The sequence below is a fragment of the Aulonocara stuartgranti genome (assembly GCF_965226115.1).
Source record: "Aulonocara stuartgranti genome assembly, chromosome: 10".
Taxonomy (NCBI): domain Eukaryota; kingdom Metazoa; phylum Chordata; class Actinopteri; order Cichliformes; family Cichlidae; genus Aulonocara; species Aulonocara stuartgranti.
The window spans coordinates 2,866,662-2,892,612 of NC_138946.1; the positions used below are offsets into that span (position 1 = coordinate 2,866,662).

General features: G+C 46.4%; 3 protein-coding genes across 9 annotated transcripts; 1 reads left to right on the plus strand and 2 right to left on the minus strand.

Moving 5' to 3' along the window:
* Positions 1–498: 498 nt before the first annotated feature.
* On the minus strand, positions 499–5,067 carry LOC309715006 (uncharacterized protein). 2 transcript variants are annotated; one of them, XM_082547775.1, is made up of 7 exons: positions 4,981–5,067; positions 2,924–3,015; positions 2,170–2,779; positions 1,696–1,901; positions 1,409–1,526; positions 971–1,139; positions 499–863 (listed from the first exon to the last, which is right to left on the minus strand). In XM_082547775.1, the coding sequence occupies exons 3-7, from the start codon at positions 2,659–2,661 to the stop codon at positions 850–852; spliced, it is 999 nt and encodes a 332-aa protein (XP_082403901.1). In that variant the 5' UTR covers positions 2,662–2,779; positions 2,924–3,015; positions 4,981–5,067; the 3' UTR covers positions 499–849. The 2 variants fall into 2 exon arrangements, with proteins under 2 accessions (XP_082403901.1, XP_082403902.1); XM_082547776.1 differs by having other exon boundaries at positions 2,920–3,015.
* Positions 5,068–6,710: 1,643 nt separating this feature from the next.
* On the minus strand, positions 6,711–11,026 carry LOC309715005 (uncharacterized protein). Its single transcript, XM_082547774.1, has 5 exons — positions 10,293–11,026; positions 9,139–9,353; positions 8,313–8,430; positions 8,069–8,228; positions 6,711–7,826 (listed from the first exon to the last, which is right to left on the minus strand). Exons 1-5 carry the CDS (start codon positions 10,821–10,823, stop codon positions 7,813–7,815), a joined length of 1,038 nt encoding a protein of 345 aa, XP_082403900.1. The 5' UTR covers positions 10,824–11,026; the 3' UTR covers positions 6,711–7,812.
* On the plus strand, positions 10,584–25,719 carry uimc1 (ubiquitin interaction motif containing 1). Of its 6 annotated transcripts, none has more exons than XR_014279123.1 (24): positions 10,584–10,697; positions 11,060–11,197; positions 11,473–11,560; positions 12,949–13,058; positions 13,192–13,270; positions 13,390–13,511; positions 13,845–14,001; positions 14,077–14,231; positions 14,311–14,916; positions 15,128–15,170; positions 15,260–15,357; positions 15,495–15,613; positions 16,101–16,299; positions 16,951–17,055; positions 17,129–17,184; positions 17,296–17,465; positions 17,694–17,755; positions 18,454–18,544; positions 18,621–18,914; positions 19,849–19,924; positions 20,011–20,113; positions 23,296–23,342; positions 23,475–23,523; positions 25,202–25,231. XR_014279123.1 is itself a non-coding variant. In XM_082547769.1 (24 exons), the coding sequence occupies exons 4-24, from the start codon at positions 12,969–12,971 to the stop codon at positions 25,527–25,529; spliced, it is 2,877 nt and encodes a 958-aa protein (XP_082403895.1). In that variant the 5' UTR covers positions 10,584–10,697; positions 11,060–11,197; positions 11,473–11,560; positions 12,949–12,968; the 3' UTR covers positions 25,530–25,719. The 6 variants fall into 6 exon arrangements, 5 of the variants coding, with proteins under 5 accessions (XP_082403895.1, XP_082403899.1, XP_082403897.1 ...); XM_082547769.1 differs by lacking the exon at positions 23,296–23,342 and adding an exon at positions 25,361–25,719 and having other exon boundaries at positions 25,202–25,235; XM_082547773.1 differs by lacking the exon at positions 23,296–23,342 and adding an exon at positions 25,361–25,719 and having other exon boundaries at positions 14,080–14,231; positions 25,202–25,235.
* The last annotated feature ends 232 nt before the right edge of the window (positions 25,720–25,951 follow it).

Here is a 25,951-nt window from a genome sequence, read left to right on the forward strand (position 1 = left end):
ATTACGCACACCCCACTTTGCAGTTATTTATTTGTCAAACAAGTTTGGAGTCATGTATGATTTTGGTTCCACTTCTCACGTGTGCACCACTTTGTGTTGGTCTTTCACCTGGAATTCCAATAACACTGATTCATGTTTGTGGCTGTAATGTGACCAAATGTAGAAAAGTTCAAGGGGGCCGAATACTTTTACAAGCCACTGTATTTATTTTTGAAATAAATGATGGTTTAAATGAAAGATTGGAAACGGTTTCCTCTGGGTTCCTTTTCAGGTTACAGATTTATTTTCATTTTAGTTGAATGTCATCTGTCAGACACTCTGCTGATGTGCTTCACCTCTCTTCAGAATCAGGAGTAGATGGTCGTTCGAAGCACTTTTAGTGACACGTTGGACTGATTTAACAAAGACAGCAACAAATGATCTGATGTGAAAAGCTTCAGGTGTGTGAAGAGTGAGGAGTAGGAGCAGCGAAGGCACCTGAACACCACAGAAAACACCCAAAATATTCAAAACAACTTTATTGTCCACTTTTTGTGTGTACAAAGTAATTAGTCTTTGATTCAGTCACATGAACACATCACACACAGACAGGACAGAGTGCAGTGAAACACATGATCACATGTTTATGTTTTATCTGTCTTTGGTCTTTTGCTGTGCACTTTGGAAATTCATGTAATAAACCTTTAATAAACTAATGGAATAAAAAAGTCACATCAAAGAGTTTTTCTGTGTTCGTTCCTCTCGGCTGCTGCCTTCTGTGTAACCTCCACCGTGGTTCACTGTGCAGCCGGTGATGCTGCAGTCGCTCAGGAAAAGGAGAATAAAGGTGGAGAAACTCCACAGACAGCCTCACTCTGTAGAGCCTGTTGATGAAGAAGGTTAATCAGGAGACGTTTACAGCTCACAGCTCATCGGCTGTGTCAGGAGGTGAAGCAGGAAGTCAGCCTGTTATTGATTATTGATTTATTACCTCTGATTCTCTGCTGGAGTGAAACCTCCTTCTTCAGTGGCCACAAACGAGTGACGAGGCTTTGAGCATCCTGGTAATGTTGAAAGTCAGATTCAGGTCTGACTGTCACAGCGTCACACTCGCAGAACGTGAGGTTCTTTCTCAGATCATCAGAATCAAACTTCAGCACCTGGAAAAGAAAATGAACAGAGAGAAAAAGACGAGCAACAGTTTTACACAAAAAACCTACAAAAACACAACTGAAACGTTTAGTTTATTTACAGTAAACATCATTTATTCATCAAACCTCCAAACACACCAGCTCTGGCAGAAACACACAAAGACCAAAAACTCAGAAAGACAAGAATCAAAAAGCTTCCTCCAGCTTTACGATGATTAAACACAATAATGTTGCTGATGTTTCTGCAGGTGTGTGAGGAGGAGGAGCAGTGAAGGTACCTGTCCTCCCGCCACATGCAGGGCGATGGCGACGTGGTCCCAAACATAAAACTGTGGATCCTGAATCAGCTCCCAAGCTTCCATCAGGTTTTTGTCACGTCTTTGTAAAAGCACATATCTGAGAGGAAGCAGCGTCTGAATCAGCTGACAGTGTTAAAGGATCAGGAACATCCACCAAATGTTGTCTGAGTGTGTGTGTGTGTGTGTGTGTGTGTGTGTGTGTGTGTGTGTGTGTGTGTGTGTGTGTGTGTGTGTGTGTGTGTGTGTGTGTAACATCTGTTTCTTACTTGTGTGTCTCACACATGGCCTCGGGCCTCCAGGTGAAGCGTCCGTCCCTGTAAGCACAGATGGTGTTCGGAGGGTCATTCAGCATGGGATACTCAGCGAAGAGCCCGTCATTGGCTGAGCTGTGGACCAGCACAGCATACATCACTTCCTGTCTGTACAGGGAAGTCCTGAGAACACGCATGACGGGCGGGCGGCCGGAGCAATACTGGAAAAAAAACCATGTTTTGATGACAGACTCACACCAGCTACACCGGGCTTCATCAGTGAGCCGGGACGTTGTACAGACGTCTCAGCCAAACACATAATACACAAAATGTTCCACTGAGGTGAAGCTGACCAGCTAAAACAGAAAATCATTGATTACATGAAGGAGTCAGGGAGCTTTTTCAGTCTGAGGGGCTACACTGACAAAATCAAGTTTAAAAATCTTCATTGAGCTAATTAATGTTAATTTACACTGAAGGAGTCCGTACCTGCTTGCTGTAGGCCTCCAGCACCTCCTCCACCGTGAAGGTGAAGCGGTACGATCCATACCTGGACTTCTCACTGAAGGCTGGAGACGAGGCAAAGTCCACCAGGAAGCCCTGCTTCCGCCGGGCCTGCTCCTCAGTCCAGTTTGGGAAGGCCTCCTCCAGGAGCCTCCTCTCAGCTGATTGGATCTCCTCTGGTGCCACAGCCAGACTCCACCACACCAGGGACAGTCTGTCTGGATCCTCTGAGCCGCTCTTTGGATCCTTGAAGCCTCCGTCATTCTTGATCTCTTCTAATCTGTATGTGTCGTGTTTCAGCCGAGACACATGAAACTCAAGTGAAACCTCTCCAGGTCCGGGGTACGGAGGGATGTCGTCTTTGTAGAGGTACTTCTTGTACAAATGAGTATCTTGAGCTTCCTGTTTCAAATCATTCAGCTTTAAATGCCTCGCTTTATAATGTTTTTGTTTTTTGACGTTTCCTTGTCTCTGCATGATCCGATTTGGATGATGTCGATCAAACAGACCGTCCAGACCGTCAGTGTCGCTCTGCTGATGTGGAGAGCAGCTCTGACAGCTCAGTATAAGTCAGGCAGTGTCATCGGCTGGTTATCTGGAAATAAAAGTTCATCTTTGAACACACACACACAATAACACACTGTTGTTGTAATCAGCATGATCAGCACTGGGTGTGAGTCACGGGACAAGATTTCTTAAAGCACCCAGGGGTGATTACTAATTATAGGAACTCACATACAGGAGCCTGAGAGCTTTGTCGCAGCTGGATCCAGGAGGCAGACGCGCTTTCTAAGTTTGATGATTAGGCTGAAGATTTCCTCTTTGATGAAGCTGGAAACACAGACAGTATGATAAGAAATGAAGTGTGTGTGTGTGTGTGTGTGTGTGTGTGTGTGTGTGTGTGTGTGTGTGTGTGTGTGTGTGTGTGCCTTCACCACCCTCTGTAGTGATTTGCGGCTGCTGGCAGAGCAGCTTCTGTATCAAACTGTAAAGCAGTTCGTCAGCAAACTCTCGATCGCACACCTGTAGAAATTTGAGGTGATGTTGGCGTTCATGACAAACTTCTTCAGCTTCCTCAGGAAGTAGAGTCGCTGATGAGCTTTCATGATTGCAGTGTCCGTGTGGAAGGTCCAGGAGAAGTCCTCGGTGACATTTACTCCAAGGAATTTGAAGTTGCTGACCCTTTGGACCTTGACACCGTTGGTGTGGATGGGCTGGTGTTCCCCGACTGGTCGTTTCCAGTAGTCCACTATCATTTCCTTTGTTTTGCTGACATTGAGAGACAGGTTATTATCCAGACACCACTTGTACAGCGCCATCACCTCCACTACAGGCCGTCTCTTCGTTGTCTGTGATGAGGCCTATGATGGTTTTGTCATCCACAAACTTGATGATGGTGTTGCACTTATGTTTAGCAACACAGTCGTGTGTGAACAGGGAACACAGGAGGGGGCTAAGCACACGACCCTGTGTTTAAAATAGGTGTTGAGGAGGTGTGCTTACCAACTCTCACCACCCACAGTTCAGGAGAGACGTTTCCAGCCCGAGGTCAACGAGCTTCGAGGCAAGTTTTGGGTTGACCTTTTGGAAAGACCATCTCACATCTTCTATTTCGAGTATTAAGGTTACAGCCTCACTGCCTGCCTGAGGGAAAAGGACCTGCTTTATGTTTTCTGCATCAAAACGAGTGCAGAATTTGTTGAGCTCATCTGCAAGAGACACAGTGGACTGAACGCTGCATGCTTGTTTCCAGTATAGCCTATAACAGAGTCTATGAATTTACTGATGTTGCGATCAGCAGCATTCTCAAATATCTGCCAGTCAGCTGTCTCAAAGCAGGCCTGTAAGACGCCCTCAGCCTCACTGTCCCATCTGTAAATGACCCTGGAAACTGTTTTGTCCTGTTTAAGCCTCTGTCTGTATGCAGGCAGCAGCAGTATGGGACAATGCTCTGCCAAAGCTGGACGGGGGAGGGGTTTGTAGCAGTGATCCAGTGTTTGATCACTGCTGTAGGGACGTTTCTTCATGTTGGCTCTGTTAAAGTCTCCCAACACAATAAAGGCAGCTTCAGGATTTTTGTAATCAAGTCCTCTGATGACGTCATACAGGTCGTCCATAGCCATAGCTTTATCACCACGTGGGGGGATGTAAACAGCTGAAGGAGAGTTTAACTGAAGGTCAGCAGCTGGAGGGTCTGAGTGCAGTGCGTTTTTAAGATACACACATGCATAGCCCACAAAGACTTAACCATGAAGCACACACTCCTCCCCTTTTCTTGCCTGAGTCCTTCGTTCTGTCTCCCCGGTACAGTCGGGGACGCTGGGCGTCCAGTTTGTTGTCCAGAGACTGACCGATTGCGAGCAGGACGCTGGGCAGAGGTGTCTTGTCTCCCTCGGCTTAAACAAAAGAGCCCAGGCAGTACAGTTCAGTACCGCGATGTCGAAACTGCTGTAAAGTCCGCACCGGCTGATGAACGTACCGAATACGTGATTGGGCCGTACGCACAGAAAGAGGAAGTAGCGAAAAGTAAATAATAAAGTTTTGCTGAGATGACTCGGAGCTCTCTGCTCACTCAAGTCCAAACATGTATTTTATTACAAGTTCATCCCAACAGGCCTTTCACTACATGTGATCTCGCAGCTCATCGTCAAAGTAATGAATGTTGTTTAATTACACATCAGAAAGTCACTGTTACAAACGCGCTGTTACATTATTACCAGTTAACCGTGTGAAGCTGAGGCCACACACCAACGACCCCACTAAAGCTTTCCTTTAGTATTATCAGTGTTCGCTTACCTGCGCTCTGCTCCTTTCACGCAGTAAAACCAAAAGTACCGGTACTGTCCGCGTCTCCTCAACATCTGTGAACAGCTTGACCTTTTTACTCCCTCCGCCTCCTCCAAACGGAAATCCTCTTTCCGTCCCCAGATCATAACCGACGAGACTTTCTAACGACACACAGATACCTGTGGTAAAAAAATACTCCAGTAAAAGTTAAAGTACTGAAGCAACTTTTTTACTCATGTCAAAGTGAAAAAGTACCGAAATGTAAGTAAGAAAGTAAAAAAAAAGTTGAAGGGCGATTCTACCCAGCGGGGTCCCGGCCTGTCTGGTGCCCTGCGGACACTTTTCTGTGATTTCACATGTTTGTTGAGCTGATAGAAACGTTTCTCCCTTCATGCTTCTTCTGCAGCCCCGCTCGAAGCTGATACCACAGACAGACACCGGCGCTGCTCCCAGTGCCAATAAACGGCGTCGTTGTACCTAAAGATAAAGAACACATATAAGTCTGTTTGATTCCAGTTTCTCGTGATGTGAATGTCGTTTGTGTCTCAAGATGATTTTATATCATTCATGAGGGATACATGTGAGATGTGGTTCACATATTATAGGCCAACAAGTCACTTATAGCAGCTTACATAACAGAAATCACATAGAAATGATACTGCTGAGCCTAAAGAGACGAGTTTTGATAATGTAAGGAGTAGAAAGTAAAAAGTAGTCCAAAAAATAAATACTTAAGTACAGATACCAGAAAATTCTACTTAAGTACAGTAATAAAGTATTTGTACTTCATTACTTCCCACCTCTGCTGACCCCTACATGGCTCTTTGATACACACAACACAACATCTGAGCACAGAAGACGTCCTCATTCTTCTTCTCTCGTGTTAACGAGGCAGTGACAAGAAGAACCACACAGGTCCAGAGTCTCATGGAGTTCGTTTATCTCTCATTGCTGCTTTGGAGGCTGGTGGATGTTTGCATTGATCTCTTGGGTGGAGCATCATTCGACCACGCTGTCACCATCTCAAGGTTGTTATTTGTTAAACACTGCCTCTCCCACCAGCTGCATTTCTTGACAGTTTCTCGAGCTCGCCTCACCTGCAGCTGCAGATCCCCTGATAAGAGTTTTTCAGGCTCTTTTTCTACTTTTCTTTGTTCTTCTCACCAGGTTTAAACTGCAGTTCGGACTCAAATCAGCAATAAACCCACAAATTCTGACTCATTCACAAACTCAGCTTTTATAGTATTACACATATTACTGGCCCAACACAGACACACAGTATGTGTGCTGAGGGCAGACAAACTTCAAACTACAACAATGACAATGTGACCTGACCTCACTGATGGAGCCCCACCTGCTGCTGGCATCCACGATTCTCTTTAAACCAACCTAATGACTGATGGTAGATTTTTGCTTCAGCTGCTGCTCGAGCTGCACTCTGCTCCTCCTGCCGTCGACCTCCAGCGCTCAGAGATCAGGTAGGTCGTTCCTCCCAGTCACAGCCCGGTCCCCACTATGAGCACCTTCCAGGAGCCAGAGAAGGGTGGTGCTCTTAACTATGTGTGGTAAACCCACAAGAGGCTCTGACAAGCCCCGCCCACAGGTCCAACTTCAAGGTGGGGTCAATCAAATTAGATTAACATGTCTCAGAGCTTTTCAATATTATTCTAGAAATATAAATAAACTAATCTTTGTGTTTATAATTAATTGTACGATTGTTCTCTTAATAAATACACAAATTCAGATTCAAAAGAACTTTATTGTCTTATTGTATAAAAAGGTAGAAATGTGTATGAAATTCAGGCACATGAACACACTGCATAAAAACACATAATCATACATGTTCATACATAATTATGTATCTGTGGTATTACAGGAAGTCGTATATCTGAAATCAACTAATAAAATGCAAAAGCGAAGCATGTGAAGCAGTTTTTCTGTCTCCGCCCCTCCACTGTTACATGTATAACCTCCACCGTGATGGAGCATAGAAGTGGAGAAACCCCACCCACATGAACCAGTGTCGTTTTTACACGTAACAGACGACCAATCAAAGAAGCTGTTTAAATTGTATCTTCAGACACTTTGTTACCAGCAGTCTGGAAAGCATCTGATTGGCCAGAGTCTCAGTTTTCAGCACGACAACGATCCCAAACACACCGTCAGTCATGGATCGGCCTCCTCAGAGGAAACATCAGCATTTCCAAAGCAGTGTGAGATCATCGTTGTATTTCTTTAGCACCAAATCACAACAACAGTAACCTCGAGGTGTTTCACACTGCAAGGTAAAGACCCCACAGTGATACTGAGAAACCCCAACAATCACATATCACATGACAAAAGGCAGAAACATACAAAGAAGAGCTCTGAATGAATTCAGGAAGCCTGGAGAAGGATTCCTGAGAATAAAGGTGGTCACCCTAAATTTCACACAGCACCCATAAGAATAACTACAGTAACAGTCGTAATAATAATAATACTGTATATAGTTTTACTTTCTGAAATCGTCTTCTAATCTTAAATTTGCAGACTGGTCTCCTGCAGACAGGACAGAGTGACAACGTCCAGTGCTGCTGATGATTTGACAGTGACAGTGCGCTCACACAGAGGCGCTGATGCTTCAGCAGCGCGGCTTATCGTTGACAGCATCAATAAGACTTTAAGCAGCTCTCTCACTAGTTTGCTTCTTATCGAGGTGCCTCAAGCTTTTTGCACAGCAGTGTGTACGTTTGGTCTCTTTAAAAAGGGAAAAAGGAAAAGTTTGCAGAAGTTAAACCCGATCGTTGTCTCACAGCACCGAGTCTTGAGGCCTCTTTAACACTGCTGTGGGGTTTTCTTCCCCTAAAGAGAGAGACCTGTGAGAAGGAGAGAGGCAGAGGACGAACTGAGATGGAGGAAAGATGAAGCCAACGCTCCAGGAGCGAAAACTGCAGTTCCTCTAGCGACCACTACAGGCTGGTTCAGTCCCCATAGACTCCAATGGTAAAATGTTCCAGCAGAAATAAACAGGCTGCCTGACGTAATAAAAACTATGTGGAGTTGAGTTTCTGTCATATAACTTTAAGGTTTGTAACTGAGAGTTTTATTGATTTATTACCTGCAAAATTCTTCTCCAGTGACGACTCGGGCCACAGACTTTCGATAACGCTCTGAGCTTCCTCACAATCATCAAAGTAGAATTTCGGTGCGATGGTCACGTCGTCTCGCTCACAGAACTTGAGGTTCTGTCTCAGTCGATCGGAGTCGAACTTCAGCACCTGAAAAAGAAACAGAGGATAATTAACACGTCTGTGCAGCTGGATTTGTAGCAATGCTCGACGTGAAGATCTGAGCGAACGTACCTGTCCGCTCTCCACATGCAGGGCGAGGGCGACGTGATCCCAAACATAATACTGTGGCCAATCATCCAGCTCCCAGGCTTCCATCAGGTTGTCCTCAGGTCTGTAGTTCAGCTCATACCTGAGAGGAAGCAGCATCTGAATCAGCCCACAGAGGTTAAACTGCATCACTGCGCCTCACTGACGCTGCTCAGGTCAGCGCTGAAGTGTAAAGACACTCTGAGTGTCCTGAAGTCACCGCCTGGTTTCTGTTCAGCATCAGTGTTTGTCTCTCACTAACTCTGAACTACATCACAGTAAAACTGGACCCGTGTACTGTCTGTGGCACAGGAACTAGGTCCTCCTTTCACCATCATCTTCTCACCGTGAGTCTATGTGTTAGTAAGTTTCATTAACGATAATAAAGTTATTTTACAAATTACAGACAAATCAGCTGATTCTGAATCTAGCAGCTGTTTTTTAAATGTGTTTAAACTTGGAGTGGCATGACATCATATACAAACACTGGTGTTCAGTAAACCAGTTTGAGATGATCTGGCCTGTGTGACATGGCGTGTTACCCTGCTGGAAGCAGCCAATCAGAAGATGGCACAGTGTGGTCGTGTGAGGACGGCTGTCTGGGAAACTCCCAGCAGATGAGCAGCTCCTGAAACACTCTGGGTCAGACCTTCCCCCTCCCATCCTGATGCTCAGCTTCGGTCATTTTGATCACGTCTACATGTCTACATGTTCTGAGCTGCTGCTCAGATGTTTGAGAAGGTGTATCTAATAAACTGGCAGTGAGTGTGTGGTTCGGTGGACTCCATGGAAATCTTTATGTGTTTCTTACCAGTGTGTCCCACACATGGCCTCTGGTCTCCAGATGAAGATGTTTTCTTCTCGTCTGTAAGCACAGACGGCGTTCGGGTCGTCATCGGGAAGCTCGGGGTACTCGGAGAAGCGCCCGTCATCGTGCGGTCTGTGGACCAGCACAGTATACACCACTTCCTGTTTGTACAGGGAGGTCTTGAACACTCGCAAGACGGGTGGAGCACCGAAGCAAAACTGGAGACAAATAAACAGGTTTCAGTGGAGGGAACACCACGCAGAGATGTGACAAGTGCTCAACTTAGAGCTCTTTGTTGGTGTCAGACTGTTTCGTGAAAGGCTGGTGACAGACTTATAATCTTTGCAGCACTGGTTCCTCCCATGTGTTTGGTGCTTTTGGGTCAGGTACAAGGACCAGACTGAGAATAAGTGAAAAAGCAGCCAATGTCTAAATAAAAGCTCTGAAAAGGCTTCAGGAAATCTGTAGGACTCTTCAGATATCACAATCAAGTCTGGCTGTTGGAAGCAAAATGTAAGGAAGACGTTTACTCACCTCTACACCGAGGTTATTACACGGTAATAAAACTACACCAAAATTAGACCTTATATACAACAAACTGAAACTGAACAAAATGAAATTTAATGAACATGAAAAACTAAAGTAAAATTAATTTACAAAGGAAATGTTTTTGTTTCATGATTTAATATTCTGGTAAAATCACAAACTGCCTGATCAGGTCAGATGGAAGTTTTTATGAGGCTTCTCCTCATATTTGAATATCTATGCAGATAAATTACATCTTCTCTGGTCTTTTCAATAAATACAATAATGAGTCACAAAGACTAAAACTGAGACCGAAACTAATAAAACTAAATGAAAACGAAACATTTTCAAACTATAAAAACTAAACTGAGACCAGCAAACTGAACTGGAGACTTCCTGAAACTGAAATGATTTAAAAACAAAAAAGTCTAAACTAAATCAATTTTTTTTAAACTGCAATAACGTGGTCAGCAGAGTTTTGAGGGGCTGTGTGCTGGATGAACTGAACACTTGTGAATAAATAAAATTCAGTTTGTAATGAGTCAGCAGGCGTCTCATCAGTGTCTGCTGTAATAAAACAGCATTATCAAAGGTTAGTAAGTGTTTCAAATTTAAACTGAAGGAGTCCGTACCTGCTCGCTGTAGGCCTCCAGCACCTCCTCCACCCTGAAGGTGAAGCGGTACGATCCATACCTGGACTTCTCACTGAAGGCTGGAGAGGAGGCGAACTTCCACAGGAACCTCTGCTGCCTCCGGGCCTGCTCCTTGGTCCGGTATGGGAAGGTCTTCTTCAGGAGCCTCCTCTCAGCTGACCGGATCTCCTCTGGTCCAACAGCTAGACTCCACCACACCAGGGACGGCTCTTCAGGGTCCTTGACGCCTCCGTGTGGATCCTTGAAGCCTCCATCCTTCGAGATCCAGCACAGTGACCCTCTCTCTGTGTCGTGTTTCACATGAGACACGTGAAACTCCGGCCGGGGGTACGGAGGGATGTATTTTTTATTTTTGAACAGGTATTTTTTCCTTTTCGTATCCAGGTAGGAATGTCGAGCTTTCGATTTCAGCTCTTTCAGCTTTAAGTGTTCACCCCTTACAAAATATTCTCTATAGTCTCTGCGGTTTTTTCGCGTCTCCATGATTAGATGAAGGATGGTGGCGATCATAAAAACTGTAAGGACCACGCCCAGTAACTGAAGCTGGTTACCAAGAAATGAAAGTTCATTTTTACAGGTTTAAGGGGAAGTTCAAGAGTTTATCAAGCATTTCATCTTGCGAACAGACAAACAGACACTCATTTTAATTTTAATATACATTTTTCTTCTTTTTATGTTATATTTATTTATTTATTGTTAATTCGTTTATTGTCACAAATCAACTCTAATTAGAATTCTGACATCAGGAACACGAGGTGAGGAATCTGTGTTCACCGACAGTCCGTGAAGGCATCGTGGACAGCGGCGGCCCCGCCGACGTCGCAGTCACATGACGAGGTGGACAGAAACAAACATGGCGCCGCGAAAGTAAGGAAAAGTGCTGGGTGAGTGTTTGTGAGCGGAGCGCTGGCCTTCAACCGCCGCCTCAGCCGCTCGGAGTGCCGGGCAGGAGCGGCAGGCTGACCCGCTCTCTAGCGTCACGCTTTAGTTGCGGGAAAACCGAAAAGCGCCAACTTTTAACGGCCTCTTTTCGCTGACTCGTGTGGTCAGCTTGTTTCCATATCAACCGCTGCCCTCGCGCCGTGTGAGCTAACGTTACGTCCAGTGTGCGATGTTTCAGGCCGCTCACGCGCCTCTGTTTGTCTTTGTGTTAACGCAGAGGGCAGTTTGTTCAGGCCCCACCACAGGACAGATGAGAGGAGGGAGGAGAAGAGGAGGAGGAGACCCACCATCATCAGGTGAAGCAGGTAGTAGGCGTGGCCTGAGGGCTGTCATTCATTCTGCTGTTTGTTATTAAAGACGGAAACAAGCGGTTCGAAGGATTAAAGCTTCGTGTTTTGGGGGTGAACTGACCCTTTAAATAATCCCGCTGAACAATCACAAACTTAAATTATTTAATCGTGACCATCAAAGCAAACTTCAGACTCGTATCACACATTCATGCTTGTTTTCTCAGCTGCTGTGCAAAAGTCTTGAGCCACCACTCATAATTATTTGGGATTTTACTCCATTGGGGACTTTTCTTTACATTTAAAATCAAAAAATGTGGAAAGAAAAAACAAAGTTTGGGGTATGGAAAGTATGTTTGAACCAGGAAGGTGATTCCCAAAGATCTATTAGCTGAAACTAGGTATATCTCAGCATGGTGTGCTGTGTGTTTTTAACAAAGAGGAGGAAGCTAGACGAGTGGAGGACAGAAGAAGTGAGAGGTGTTAACAGCAGGTGACAGTCATGTCCTTCAGAGAGAAGACCTGAGAGATCACTGAAGCCTCATCAGGAGTGGTCTCAGGGGAAGGATGGCTCTCAGGAAGCCATTCTTAAAGAAGGGAAACAGGTATGCCTCATCACACCTGAACTGGATTTAACATTAATGGACACAGGTCTGGTAGAGCAACCAATCAAAATCATGGTCCGAATGTGTGGAGGAGGTCAGGAGGGAGCTACAACAGTAGTGTCTACAGCCGTCTGTAAAACATGGTGGAGGCTGTGTCGTGGTCTCTGCTGTCCTTCAATCAGTGTGTTGATCTCATCGAAACTGAATTATCAACTCTATGAAAGTGCGGTCAGATTTCCACACGCCATCAGTACAGTCTGGAAACATCTGACTGGCAGCAGCTTCGTTTTTCAGCATGAGGCTGATGCCAAACACACTGCCAGTGCAGGAGAAGCCTGAGGAACACCATCAGTCACAGATTGGCCTCGACAGAGCCTGGACCTCAACATCCCTGAAGCAGAGTGAGATCATTCTGATGGAGAACAGGAAAAAAAACAGAAACATCCAAAGAAGAGCTTTGAATGTCCCTCAGGACGCTTGGAGAATCATTTCTGAAGATTCCTCAGAGAGTTCGGACTGTGCTGGAGGATGAAGTGATCCGACCAATTATCGACTTCACCAATCCAATGATGATTGGAGCAGAAGACAATGGTTGGGTGGATCCTAATGTTACGGACTGTGGTGATATTTGAGATCAGAAACGACGTGTTAATAAAACCCTGTTTGGAGCTCGGCAGCCACATGTTTTATTACGTGTTTATGGAAGCAGTGGATCTAAAGATGATTACTAATAACTTTAACTCAATGATTTTACGGCTGGTTGGTTTATTATTTAGAGTTTTGTGTGTCTGCTGGCTGCAGTTACTCAGGAATAGAGCAAGATGGCGCTGAGGAAGCAAAAGCTCATCGACGTGGCCTCTGAGAACCAGAAGGAGGAGGACTCGCAGGAGGACGAAGCTGCAGACGAGCAGGTGAAGAAACGCGAGCGTCCTGAATGAACATGAGGTCGCTCTCGTGGAACCAGGATCAGTAAAATCTGACTGATAATCTGGCAGCCGCATGAAAAACAACATCAGAACTGTTTGTCCTTTTTTGTCTCTGCAGGACGAGCTCTCGGCGTCGCTGCTCGCCACGTCAATGGCGAGGGAGAAACGGCAGAGGGAGAGCAAATCCAAACCTAAAGGTGCAGAAGCATGGAGGTGGAATCAGGGCATTTCGGGAGGTTCAAGAACTGCTGAACCTGTTTCATTTTGAGGGTGTAAGCAGGACTTTGGTGATGAAGCTCTGTGTGTGTGTTTGCAGAGATGTCCGAGGAGGAGATGATGGACTTGGCTCTGCGCCTGAGCGAACAGGAAGCGAGCGCCACGGCACTCAGACGGCAGCAAGAGGAGGAGGAGGCCATGATGAGGGCCATCAAGGAGAGCGTGAGTACAGAGCTGGAGCAGGCGTGCACGCATCTGGGTTTTATTTCTGTCCTGTTTACCTGTCGATCAGCAGCTGATGGCAGTTTGCACCAATCAGGGCCTCTCTGCAGAGCGCCCGCTCTTCTTCTCTAAGACGATGTTACAGATCTGCGTGAATCCTGACATTAGCATGGTTTACTTTTATGCGCTTCTGAGAGTTTCATTCATGTTCTTTAAAGTTAGCTAAAAGCTACAGAACAGCACAGATTACAATGCTAATCTTAGTAAATAAACAAATCAGAGCGAACAGACAAATGAATGCAGAGAAAGATGTTCCTGCTTTTCCTCTCACAGATGGTCGGCCAGACGCAGGCGTGCCGGACCCCCAAGAGTCCATCTCAGCCCGCCGACGTTTCCCTCAGGCTCTGCTCCCGCCGCAAACTAGCGTACTCGAACGGGAAGACAACGCTCGCCATCGATCGAGGAGCCTCAGAGGACGGCTGCCTTCAAGGTAACACCGGCGTCCATCTGAGGTCAGACTTCACACCAGGAAATAAATATGAAAGGCACTGTTTCTTTGTTCCAGCAGGATCTGGAGACGGTGACAACGGGAATTTAAAGAGGAAGAGGAAAGCGGGGAGTCCTCTGCCGGAGATGCCAGACTTGTCGCAGACTCAGGTCTACTCTCAGGCGTCTCCCTGCAGCTCCGAGTCTCTGCCGGCTCTCCCCGACTCGCCGCAGGTTCGTCATCGTCTGCGATCTGCAGGAAAACGTGCGTCAGAAAAGTCGTTTAAAGGTTCATCTCTTTGTTTCCTCCCAGAGCTCCGACTCCACGCAGATCCAGGACTCACAGCTGCATCGGTCTCCCGTCTTTCCACTGACGGGCTGCCGGGCGGAGGTCCGCATTGGCCGGCTGAGCCAGGACCTGCTGGACACCTGCAGGAGCTCCGGGTTCGTGCTGTGCTCTCAGAATGGTTCGAACGCCACCCAAAAGTCCCGTCGTCCCGAGAGCCCGACGTTCCCTAAAAGTGACGTCGCCTCATGTCCCAAAAGCCCCGCCCTGTCTGGCACAGATCCCGATAACAGCGACGAGATTGAGCCGAGCCCCGAGTGCGCTAAAAGCCCCGTGTTTGGCAGGAACGCTCAGCACGAGAGGTCGCCGAGCGCCCGCAGACCCCGAGACGCCATGCGCAGCCAAGACGGTGAAAACTCAGGATTCACGTTTTCTTCTCAGGACAGTTTAACCCCCTCCGTGAAACCCACGTCCCCCGTGTTCCCACGAAGCCCCGGCATTCCTCCATCAGAACGGTTAGCATTCCCAGAAAGTCCCAATAGAGGACAGGCCGAGCCGAGCCACGCCCACTCCGAGAGCCCCGTTTTCGGACTGCAGCAGCAGAGGTGCGAGAGTCCTCCAGCCAACAGGAAGGTGAGCTCAGAGGTCGCAGTGCTGCATGCAGGGTCAGAGCGCGCTTTCCCCCAGAAAGCCGAACGCTCGATACATTTACGTGGATTCTCTGAAAGCGTCACGATGAGACGCTCGATCGTGTGCCTCACTGGTCCACACTGGGCACTCAGTTATTTGATGTTTATGTGACTTTTCAGACTCTTTTCTCTATTTTCGTTGCTCTTTATTGCAGGACGGTCAGAGTCGATTGGACGGGCTGAAAGCGTCCGAGTCAGGTAGGAAGGTCGCTCGCGCTGCTTTTGGACTGTGTGGACTGTGTCTGTTTTTATTGACGGTGTTTTTATTCTGGATTTCCTCGATGCAGACGAGCTGAGCGGGCGGGCCAAAGCCCCGAACCCGGCCGAGAGTCAGCTGACCAGCGATATGACGCTAGTCTGGTCTGACGGGGACGAGGACGTCACGGTACACAGCTGATCATTTTACTACAAGAACACAGCTCAGCTCGTCCACACAGACTGCAGATGAAGACGGGGCGATGTCTTCATCTCTGTCACATCATCTTAAAAATGTCGTTTTTTGCTTTTTTGTTTTTCCTGCAGCCGACCGGCTCTCCCAGCCCCGTCTTCCCAGAGGAGACGTCAGTTCATCAGGCAGAGAGCCCGGCGGCCTCCCTGAACCACGTGGCTGCTGCTTCAGGGGCGACTGGATCAAACTGCAGGTACGAAACCTCACGTGTCAGCTGTCAGGCTCACGAGACTCTGGTGAGTAAAAGATGAGGGGAGCGGGATGTTCACCTGTTTCTCTTTTTCAACCCTGAAATAACATTCACCTGTCTCACAGCCTACGTTACACCCACCCTCAGTCACCTGAGGTGGTTCATGCTCGTCCCAGCGCCTCCTCCCTGTCGAGGTTATCCAGGCAGATCCAGCTGGGCGATGTTATAAGTCTTTCATGGCCTAGAAATACCCTGAGGACCCCCGAGAGGGACTGGGAAGCTTTGCTTGAACGGACAGATAGATGGAAGTGTTTCCTTAGAAACAAAGAAGGCGTGGCCTGAATACAGTCAGTAAACACGTGTCTGTGGGTTTTGTGCACGTTACTTGAATCCAGCTGTAACGTTTGTGCACACACAGACAGGACAGTGAAGTCCTGCTGCCGAACGAATCATGCAAACCAGTTTCCGTCTTCTCTCTGTCTGTTTGCAGCCTGCGTCCTCAGAGCAGCTCCAACAGACAAACTTCGCCTGAAACTTCTTCCAAGTCCGGCACAGAGGAGCCGCGGCCTGATCGCAGCAGGACGCTCTCCTCTGTCGGCTCTGGAGAGTCCGCCGACTCCACCACGGTTCACTACTACTGGGGCGTTCCCTTCTGCCCGCGAGGCCTCGACCCAGACACGTACACGCAGGTGGTCACGCTACAGATTACGATCATTTATAACGGACTCGTTTACACGTTTACAGCACATCATGGTTCTGACATCAGGACGAGGCTTCGCTGCTGTCTTTTACTTCATGCATGAAATTCTGCAAAAATAATTAGTGACTCTTTCAGTAATTAAATGTAGTTTTGGTCTTAGATGTGACAGAAGTCAACATGGCCGACGTTTCAAATGTGAAGTCAGCGTGTCTACAAATAATCCCTGAAATGTTTACACAGTTTTTTTTCTACTTGTGGAACTTTATGATGTCACAGAGGGGGGGTATGGCTATTGTCAGTCAGAGAAGCCCCGCCACCTGCTGTTTACGAGGGACAGCCAATCAGAACAAAGTCATAAAAGGCGGAGACAGAGGATGAGCCGAGAGGCTGCAGAAGCCCCTGTTTAGGATAAAGAAGGATTATTTTCAGCTGTAAATCATGCAAAGCAGCTTTAATGAAGTCCAGGGATTGTTTCAAATTTATTTTATTGTGTAAAATAAATTTGTTTGTTTTTATTCTTAAAAATGTCAAAATCAAATCTGAGTCACTGTGAAATCAGTAACGTGATGCGTGTGTGACGGAGAATGTTGACCCGAGTATCATAAGCGTGTGTCCACTCGTCCTTCCTGTCGCCGCTCAGGTGATCGTGGCTCAGATGGAGGTTTACGAGAAGACTCTGAAACGGGCTCAGCGGCGTCTGCTGAGGAAGGCGGAGTGGGGCGAGGCCGTCCTGCCGCAAACGGAGGTACAAAAATGTCTCAGAAGATTACGTTTGTTTGCTTCTGTTCCAGATGTTTGAACACGTGTGATGTTTTTAGGAATCGCCGTCGCACGAGTTGCCCGCTGGATCGCCTCAGCGTCACGCCGCTCGCAGGTAAAACTCTGCTCTCGGCCGTGAAGCGGCGTCTGCTTCGTGTTTGGAGGTTAAAGGAGATTTCCGTCTGATCTGACGAGGAACGTTCGATTTGTTCAAACTGGCTTTCAGACGAGGTCTCAGGCTGAGGAGCAAAACTCAGGATGAAGCTGCTGATACTCCGACAACGGAGGAGAAGGAGGAGGAAGAGGAGCAAACGAAGACGGAAAACAAAGAGGAGGACGGGAAGAAGGATGGAGACGAAGAACCGATGGACGCTGAGGACTGTGAGGTTTGTCCAGGTAAGGATTTTGTCTCCGCTGTCCTCACGCCTGAGCCTGAGTTCAACGTTTTTCTTCAGACTAGAAGAAACTCATCAGATTGTCTCTAATCAGGAAGTTGAGACGCCGAGGCTGATGTGAGTGTAAAGGACCTGAATGCAGTGAGAGGAGTGAACAACGATGCTGTGATATGTTTGTGTGTTTTATTATCTGTGTTTTCCAATAACGTTATTCTTCATGTGACCTCAGAGACGCAGCTGAGCGGCGACAGCAGTCAGGACGTGACGCTGGTGTGTGACGCAGAAGATCAGGTGAGTCTGCTCAGGTGTGCGGGAGAAACTCGCAGACAGGAAGTCAGGAGGTTAACTGCAGGTCCCAACTGACTCCTCCTCCACCCGGGAGCAGCTGGCGGTCCTCGCTCTGCTCAGCCTCCGGTTCGTCGCGTGCAGGACCTGCAGAGCAGACTGGGACCGCCGTCAGCGGCTCCTCTCCATCACGGTGGAGTTTGAGTCTGACAGGAAGGACTGCTTTCAACTGATTAGCAGCAACTAGACTTTCAAAATAAGAGTGTGGAGCTTGTCTGCTAGTAAATGGATGGTGTTAGAGAAGATACCTGCAGCACCGTCACAGTGACGATTTCATTGATGAACGTCGCCGTGTGTGTGTGTGTGTGTGTGTGTGTGTGTGTGTGTGTGTGTTCATCCTTTATATCTGAGCTCATGTGTTCTGATCTAACTGCGTTAAAGCTGATTGGCCGACTCTGACAGGAACTGGTCCTGAGTTTCCAGGGCAGCACGGTGCTGCAGTGGTTAGCACTGATGCGTCATGTTGTGGATGTTCTAGGTTCAAGTCCACAGGTCAGCACCACCTCTGCATGTTCTCTTCCTCAGAGACACGAGACCCTGAACTGTACAAGCAGCAGGTGGAGGTGCTGGGTGGGTTTGTGTGTGGCAGCAGTCAGTAAATAATGTGTTAAAGTGCTGAAATAATGTGAAAAGTTTGTCCGCAGCCTGCAGCTAAAACTCCGGAGATTCAGATGATCCTTCACGCTGATCCTCCCTCCAGGAGCGAGCCACAGGTGGAGGAGGTGGAGGCCGACGGTAATCAGACAGAAAAGCTTCATTTTCACCCTCCATGCTGCGTGTTTAAGAAGCTGAAGCTGTCATTTATCCTCAGCTCCAACAGGTGAACAGATGGAGGCGGACGTCCCCGTCAGGAGCAGCGAGGGCGGCGCCGGTCAGCCTGCGAGCAGGGAGGAGGTGCAGGAGGACGGAGGGGATCCAGATGTGGAGGAGATAAAGGACCAAGCGCCGGAGCCGGCCGTCGTCCCCCGCAGCCCCGAGACCGCCGTCGACTGCCCGCTCTGCCAAGCGTCCTTCCCCGCGAGCAGGATCGAGATGCACGCCGCGTACTGCGACGGCGAGGTAGCAGTCGTGGAGGAGAGGAGGCCCAAGGTCGACTACATACAAGGTGAGTTGTTTTTTTTAAAAATCCGCAGAGTTCATCAGGAACTTTAATCGTTCAAACGCAGCGAGCGGCTCGAAAAAGGAGAAACAAGAACAGCTCAGAGAAATCTGCGATGAAAGAAAACACAGAAGAAGAAAAACAACAAAGACGTCAAAGAACAAAATGATAAAACACTGCTGAAGGTTCATAGATCGGAAAGATGCTTTAACTGTCACACATGCACTGTAGATGACAGAGGATGGTTTATTTTGTCTTACAGCAGCCACAGAGTAACTCAGTAACATAAGTTACATAATAGGAAAAAAGAAGGAATGAAGGAGTAATAGAAATGAAATAAATCATAGAATAAAGAAGCTTTTATATAATAGTGAAGTTCCACTGTTGTTCAGCAAGCTGCGATCATAAACCCGAGCTTCCATGATCGGGACGTTTGTTTTGGTTTGTCGTCATCGTGGAAATCTTTCGGACATATTCAGAAGCAAAACCTTTCCTCTGTGCTGCGTCTCGTATATCCGAGCCGATCGCGGCTCTGCTGGAAGCTGCACTGTGCAGTCACACTCATCCTGTGTGATGGTTTTAAATGATGATTCATTCTGCGTCAGCCAAATATATAAAGAACACAGTGCTTCACGTTTTGAATGAAATCGGAGTTCAGGCTGTGTCAAACTCGGGCGTGGCGAGCGTGGGCGTTAGATTATTGGAGTAATTCACAGGTAGAAAATCAGTTCTCTCAAGATTTTTTTATTCCAAACCTTCACATTGAAGCTAGTTGGATGCTTTTCTGTATCAGTGTGTCCAATTTTAAACCTAACAGTGACAAAACGCTGCCACCCTCAGGCCAAACTGGGAATTACAACATGAGTCACCGGTGAGAGTCAGATGTGGCATTTTGTGGTTTGATTTGTGGTTTCAGTCGGAGCTTTGTTCTCCTCTTTAGTGTCACGGAAGACTCAGAGGAAGAGAACACACAGAGCGAACGCCGAAGACACAAATGAGGGCGCTGACGTTGGCAGGTAGGTGTGTCTGCGGCGATGTCTACATTAGCTGCAAGAGCTCTTTGTTTTCTGACTCGCTGCTTTCTTCTAAATTAATCCAACAGGAACCAGGAGAAGTGCTACATCTGTCAGAGAGCCGTGCCTCTGAAGGACTACAGCCGACACACCGAGCTCTGCATCCAGCGCCACGGATCCAAGACTGCAGCTGTAAGCCGGCGACGCTCTGAAACCACACACCTGTCTGCTTGTAGCTTAGACAGTCCACCAGTTTAGTCTGCAACAAACCGCGATCAGCCTTTTTTTCACTGTGTAAACTCAAATCTGTTTACAAAGAAAGAGCAGGCACATTTGAGCCGCTCGTTTCAGTGAAACTTTAGCTCGTCATCTTGGTTTGGTTTCGTGTTTTTACTCTGGACCCACTTGTTTTTAAATTTCTATAGTAAGTCATGGAAAACCAAACATGCTACTGTGCAGAGCAGGGCGATATGGCCAAAAATATTTATCACGATGTACATTTGAAAATTTGCGTTATAAATGACGATATAATTGATGCGAGACAAAATACAGCCCCACAACTTTACTAGCGCAAAAAACACCCATTTATTTTCACTTAAACAAGCAGCTGTTTTTTATGTACATTAAAGCTATATAAAAATTTAACAGTGCAAATGCAAATTCCTTGCTGAAAGTTTAACCAAAAGGCATTTCCAGTAGAAATGGGCTGACATATCCTGAAGCATAACCATGTATAATATCCACTGAAGTTAAAAAGAGGTGCTTTGCAACATTAAACTGCAGTGTGCCAAATAAAAAGCCAAATATGTATTTTTCAGACCATAAGGTGCACGGGATTATAAGACAACAAAGCAGTCAGATAAATCAAACTTTATTAAACTCATTCTTCTTGCTTCCTCCACTTCTGTACCATTGATTCATTAATGCTGTATTCTATCACAGCGGCTCTATTCCCATGTTGTTGCAGTATATTAATGACTAACCTCGTATTGTGGATGGATTATCTCAGTTGTTCTCCTGACTGAAGTTTGGTCCGTTTACAGCATCCTGCCATGCGACTGTATTTGTCTCTAACCATCAGGAACCCTCACGTTAACTTTTATTGAGTGGAAAAAGGTTAGCGTTCATCCTCTAGCTTCACTGTGTTTATGCTAACATAGCTGTGTCGCTAGCGATCACGTAGCACATCATTATATAGCAGCTAGCCCAACTTCAGTAACCCTACAAACGTCACTGCTGTTTAGTTTCCTGTCTTCATTTATGTTGGAAGTGATAGCAGAGCTGTACGTTTGAATTTTTTCAGAAATCTCTCAGTCAGAACATGCTATATCATGCTTAGGTAACTAGCGAAACTAGCGAGCTAACTTCTGTTAACTTCCTGCTAACTTCTAACTCGTTAAATGTAATAAACTCTGTTTTCATGGATGCCTGGATGTTAAACTTCATAGTTACACCTGGTAAAGCAGCAATGCTGATCGTTTTATTAAAGATGAAAGAATTTAGACAGTTTTTAACTCTCAGCGATGCTGCAGTGATCGTTTGACTTTGGGACCTGAAGGGGACGGAGTTTAGGACCCAGATTACTCCCAGATTTACGAGCACCTTAGTCCGACAAATACGGCAATAGACCCTGTGCACGAGAAAACGCTAACTTCCTGGTTTGAGACCGGATGTGGGGTTGTACATTTCTGGTAGCTTTACTTTGCGGTCAATCGCTACTGCGAAGATATCCTCCAAAATCATGTCCAAAACTGGAAAACGGAAAGATGGCGTTAAGTTACAAAGAGCAGAAGGTGGGAACACTCACCGCTGTTGTGTCATAAAAATCTAATGATCAGTTTTGATGTTTAAAGCGTTTAGATCGATCAGTTGTTTACATCACTCAACACAAGCAGAACTGCATTACTGCAGCAGAAGACACATCGTCCACATGCAGAAGCACATCTCTGTATCGTGACTGGTCTCATGATTTAAACAGGCAAATGTTCAGCATTCAAACTACAGGTGAACAATAGTCAAACCAGATGTTTCCCCCGTTATGTCGAGATCAGCTCGTCAAGTACACACCTACACAGCATGTTAACAAACCGTGAAAAAAGCCACACAAAAAATGAATGATTGCTGGTAACGGTTTCTATACATTAGTATTTACAAAGGGTATGTTGTGACTTGCCTTCAAAATTATAGTCGTCCCTCACTATAACGCGGTTCACCTTTCACCTCGCTGTTTCGCAGATTTTTTTAGTGCAAGTTTGCGCTTTTTTTTTTTTTACATCACATTGTGTCCTGCGTCCTGATCACTGCTGACGATCTCCTCCGTCTCTCCTGTACAGTACAGAATCGCTGCATCGATGCTAGCAGTGTGACTCTGAAGTGCAGCGCTGTATGTCCACGATGTCCACCAAACGTTTTGCACCGTCAAAAATAAAATCGGCTCCTTGATTTCACCTCTCGCTGGTTATTTGTAGAACATAACACCCGCGATAAACGAGGGACAGCTGAGAAATATAACATTTGAATCCTTTTTCTCTTTTGCTCTGAGGCGCGGGGGAAAAATATCAACAAGTCGATGAACATCATTTACAAATATATTGGGTAAATGCCCGAGACATCTATAGAAATGTAAATCGCCGCTTGATTCATTCATTTGCTTAACTTGTTTTGGACCGTAAACCAGGACACCGGAAACAAAGCTCCCCACAGGAGTTTCCGCACCGGACGTAGCATATGCTAACGTGCACATAGTCAATAACAACGGCCGCTTGCATGTTCTACAAAAAAAAAAAAGTTCTTTGGTGGGTATGTGACAGACAAACACCACCACTGAAGTGGGACCATCTTTACAAACCAATTCTGGATCATCCGTTTCACTCAACGATCCACCTTCTCCCTTCTCATTCTCCGTTACCACCGTGCTTTTTCGGCCATGTGCGCATGCGCGTTTTACCCATATTCTATCGTGATATTTCATTTTCTTATCGTTGCCTAACATTGTACCGATATTACCGTGAACGGTATAATATGGCCCAGCCCTACTACTGTGTTGTAGTGTGAGCGGTGAGGTCTTTATCAGCACTAAAACATGTAAAACATGAAAATACAGGACCAATTGGACCCTCTGGCAGCCCTGCTCTGGACCCCGGGCCTTATGTTTGACACCCCCCTTTGCCAGATGGCTTTGGCGGTGTAGATCCACAGGTGACAGTCTGACAGGAAGCAGGATGTTCGTAGCATTTTTCCAGGAGAAACATCAAGGAAAATGTGTAACAGCAGCAAGCTTTTATTTTGAAATCAGACAGCTGTTGATCCTAAATTACAGCAGGCTTTTGTTTTGTTATTCCTAAACTTAGTTTTTATTGTTTTTTGGTTAAAAGCAGAGCAGACGGAGCAGGAGACAACAGACAGGGACATCATAGCTCAGGTGACGAAGAAGAGAAGCTGCTTGAAAAGCTGAAGAGTTTCATTCAAAGTGCCGACTGTTGGTGTTAAAAGAGTAAAAGTTCAGTAAAGAAACTTAAAGATGTTTAAAAGTTGTTGTTTTCTGATCTTGCAGAGGGGAAATCTGCTGCTGGCTCTGGATCAGACGGAGAGCAGAGACTCGGGTACGTCATCGTTGTTGCTCTTTGTTTTTCTTCCTCTGAAACACAAAAATCTGAATGATAAAAAAAAGCAAAGGCTGTATATAAAAGATGGATGTAGCCCCATTACGGTGGTTTGTCATTTGATGTCATTGTTTTTTAGGGGGTTTTCCTGAAGGCAGAATTTGCCAGATTCAGATGAGAGCGCGGAGTGCTAAGCTATCGGCTAATGCTAGCTAGCTTTGTTAGCATGTATAATTGACTGCATGGTTGTATCACAGATACCTGCTAATAGTTGCTGAATAACAAATTTGAAATCACCATGTTTGTAGCACAGTCATTGGACGGTCTGAGGCAGCCATGTTTTTACAGCCACGCCCCCAATAAAGCAGCCTGCAGGAACGTTGCTGAATTTACTGTTCAATACGTAAAGTAAAGGTTTTTTTTATTCTGAGCAGTGATGAAGAAATCTTCTCATTTATCGATTTATCGTGTGATGCTGCTGATGTGATGTCAGAGAGCCCGAGGCTCCGCGTGAGCGTTTGATTCAGTGGAAACGAGCTGACAAAGAAAAGACTGTCGGATCATTAGCTGTATGTATTATTGTTATTATTATGAGTTTATTTAGGTGATTTTCTTTAACTTACACAGAATAAAACAATGATGATAAAAAACAAAGAAAAAGTAAAATAGAGTAAACACTGATGAGACGTTCCTGTGAGCTCAAAGCTTCCAGCAGAGAGGTCTGTTTGAGACGGCTGCAGTTCCTCACGCTGACCACCAGAGGGCGTCTGACGCTCATATCTGTTTTTGCTTCCTCGTTTTTCTTTATGACAGCACTGTCAGCAGGTCAAAGGTCACACAAGTGACATGTGAAGGAGCATGCTCAAAAATAAAAGCCTCCGCCTGTGGACCTGATGGGAGAAAAATGCCAGAGTCCCGACTGCTCTCTGCAGATCACAGGAGCTAAATGAAAACCCAAAAGTCTGAGTCACAGTTAAACATCTTCAGCGACAACTCGCCGTGACCTTCGTGCAGAGCGGAGCGTCTCGCTGTCAGACTTTGTCTTTTGTTTCCGTTCTCACTGGAATTTGTTTTTCCGAGGCGAGGCCCGCGCCGGCCTTGGCCTTGTTGCAGTGTAGTCTAACGAGCTTAAAGGGAGGAAAACACGAGGAATGAGTCTCAGATGTCCACGATAAACGTGTCCAAAGCTAAACGCTCAGCGCTCAGGCTTCAGACTGGGATGGAGTCAATTTATAATCTCTTTATTTAACTTATTCACCAAACTGAGCCGCGCTTCACTGAGCAGTGATGAGCTGCTCGTCACGTTTCAGCAGCAGGACTCAGTTACAGCCCTCGTGTTTCACAGGCGTCCTAAATCAAACAGTCTGGCCTCCCGAAGGTTCACCGTGAAGAACTTTCTCACACATTTGAACCCTGAGATGAAGTTACTGAGTGGAGACTTTGATAGTTCTGGTATAAAGTCTTTTGTTATGATGATTATTGAGACTCTGATGTGACTGATTATAGATGAAGCTCCAGGTTTTGTTCTTCTGTTATCAACGTTCCCGTTTCTAAAAGTCAGGGACACGGGGTCGGGATGTTTCTAGAAACGGGGAAAGCTGTTGTCCTGCTGATGTGATGTCACCGCTGAATCAGGGTTCATAAAGTCACGTTTTCCTGCCTCGCTGTGTTTCTGCAGATGCTGGCCCGTCTGGATCCAAAGTCCTGCCCGGGTAAGGCGCCTTTAAAACAGCTCTGGGTTTGAAGTCCAGCTGTAAAGACACCTGAAATCTTCCTGCTACACCCTGTTTGCTCAAGTTTTAGACGCCTGAAATCTTCTCTGTCTTCATTCTTTCAGTGATGTCATCGATCTGCGGGATGATGATGATGACGAGGAGGAAGTGTCAGCATTCAGGGTCAGTAACTCTCCCATCAGGTCCTTCACACCCATCTCAGAAGCCGCCGACTGCCTTATCGACTTCAAGAAACAGCAGCGAGCCAAGAAGCCGTACCAAAGACGCCGATGAGGGCGGAGCCTTAACTGGAGCCCACAGCGGGCTGAAGGACATTTCTGCAGATCGAACTTTTGAGTGCTGAAAGTGCGTCGGGCTGACGCTGAAGATGTCTCAGTCTACCTCCTCATGAACATTTCCTTTATGTTACTGTAGCTTCGCTCAAACATGAAATGAAATTAAATGTTGGATTTTCTGCCTTTGATTTTCTGTCCCGTCGTCATGGATACTCGTGTGGAAACAGCGGGTTAGATGCGCTGAGGCGCTGCTCACTGCATTTACAGGTGAGGCCAAACCAAAGTACCTGCAGTTCCTCTAGTGGCCACATGAGGCGGCAGTGAGTCAGTCCCCATAAACTCTCACAGTACAGTCGAGTTTTCAGCTGATCGTTTCACTCGGTGTGCTTGTGTGCGCTGGCCTTCGGTGAACATTCTGCT

Coding starts and splice junctions, on each gene's coding strand:
- LOC309715006 (XM_082547775.1), bottom strand. CDS start 2,661: ATGCAGAGACAAGGAAACGTCAAAAAACAAAAACATTATAAAGCGAGG. Junction 1,902..2,169: donor TGGAGGCCTACAGCAAGCAG/GTACGGACTCCT, acceptor TTTTTTTTCCAG/TATTGCTCCGGCCGCCCGCC. Junction 1,140..1,408: donor TGCATGTGGCGGGAGGACAG/GTACCTTCACTG, acceptor TTTCTTTTCCAG/GTGCTGAAGTTTGATTCTGA.
- LOC309715005 (XM_082547774.1), bottom strand. CDS start 10,823: ATGATCGCCACCATCCTTCATCTAATCATGGAGACGCGAAAAAACCGC. Junction 9,354..10,292: donor TGGAGGCCTACAGCGAGCAG/GTACGGACTCCT, acceptor ATTTGTCTCCAG/TTTTGCTTCGGTGCTCCACC. Junction 8,431..9,138: donor GCCATGTGTGGGACACACTG/GTAAGAAACACA, acceptor GCTTCCTCTCAG/GTATGAGCTGAACTACAGAC.
- uimc1 (XM_082547769.1), top strand. CDS start 12,969: ATGGCGCTGAGGAAGCAAAAGCTCATCGACGTGGCCTCTGAGAACCAG. Junction 17,756..18,453: donor TGTGTGACGCAGAAGATCAG/GTGAGTCTGCTC, acceptor GTTTGTCCGCAG/CCTGCAGCTAAAACTCCGGA. Junction 19,925..20,010: donor GAGGGCGCTGACGTTGGCAG/GTAGGTGTGTCT, acceptor TTAATCCAACAG/GAACCAGGAGAAGTGCTACA.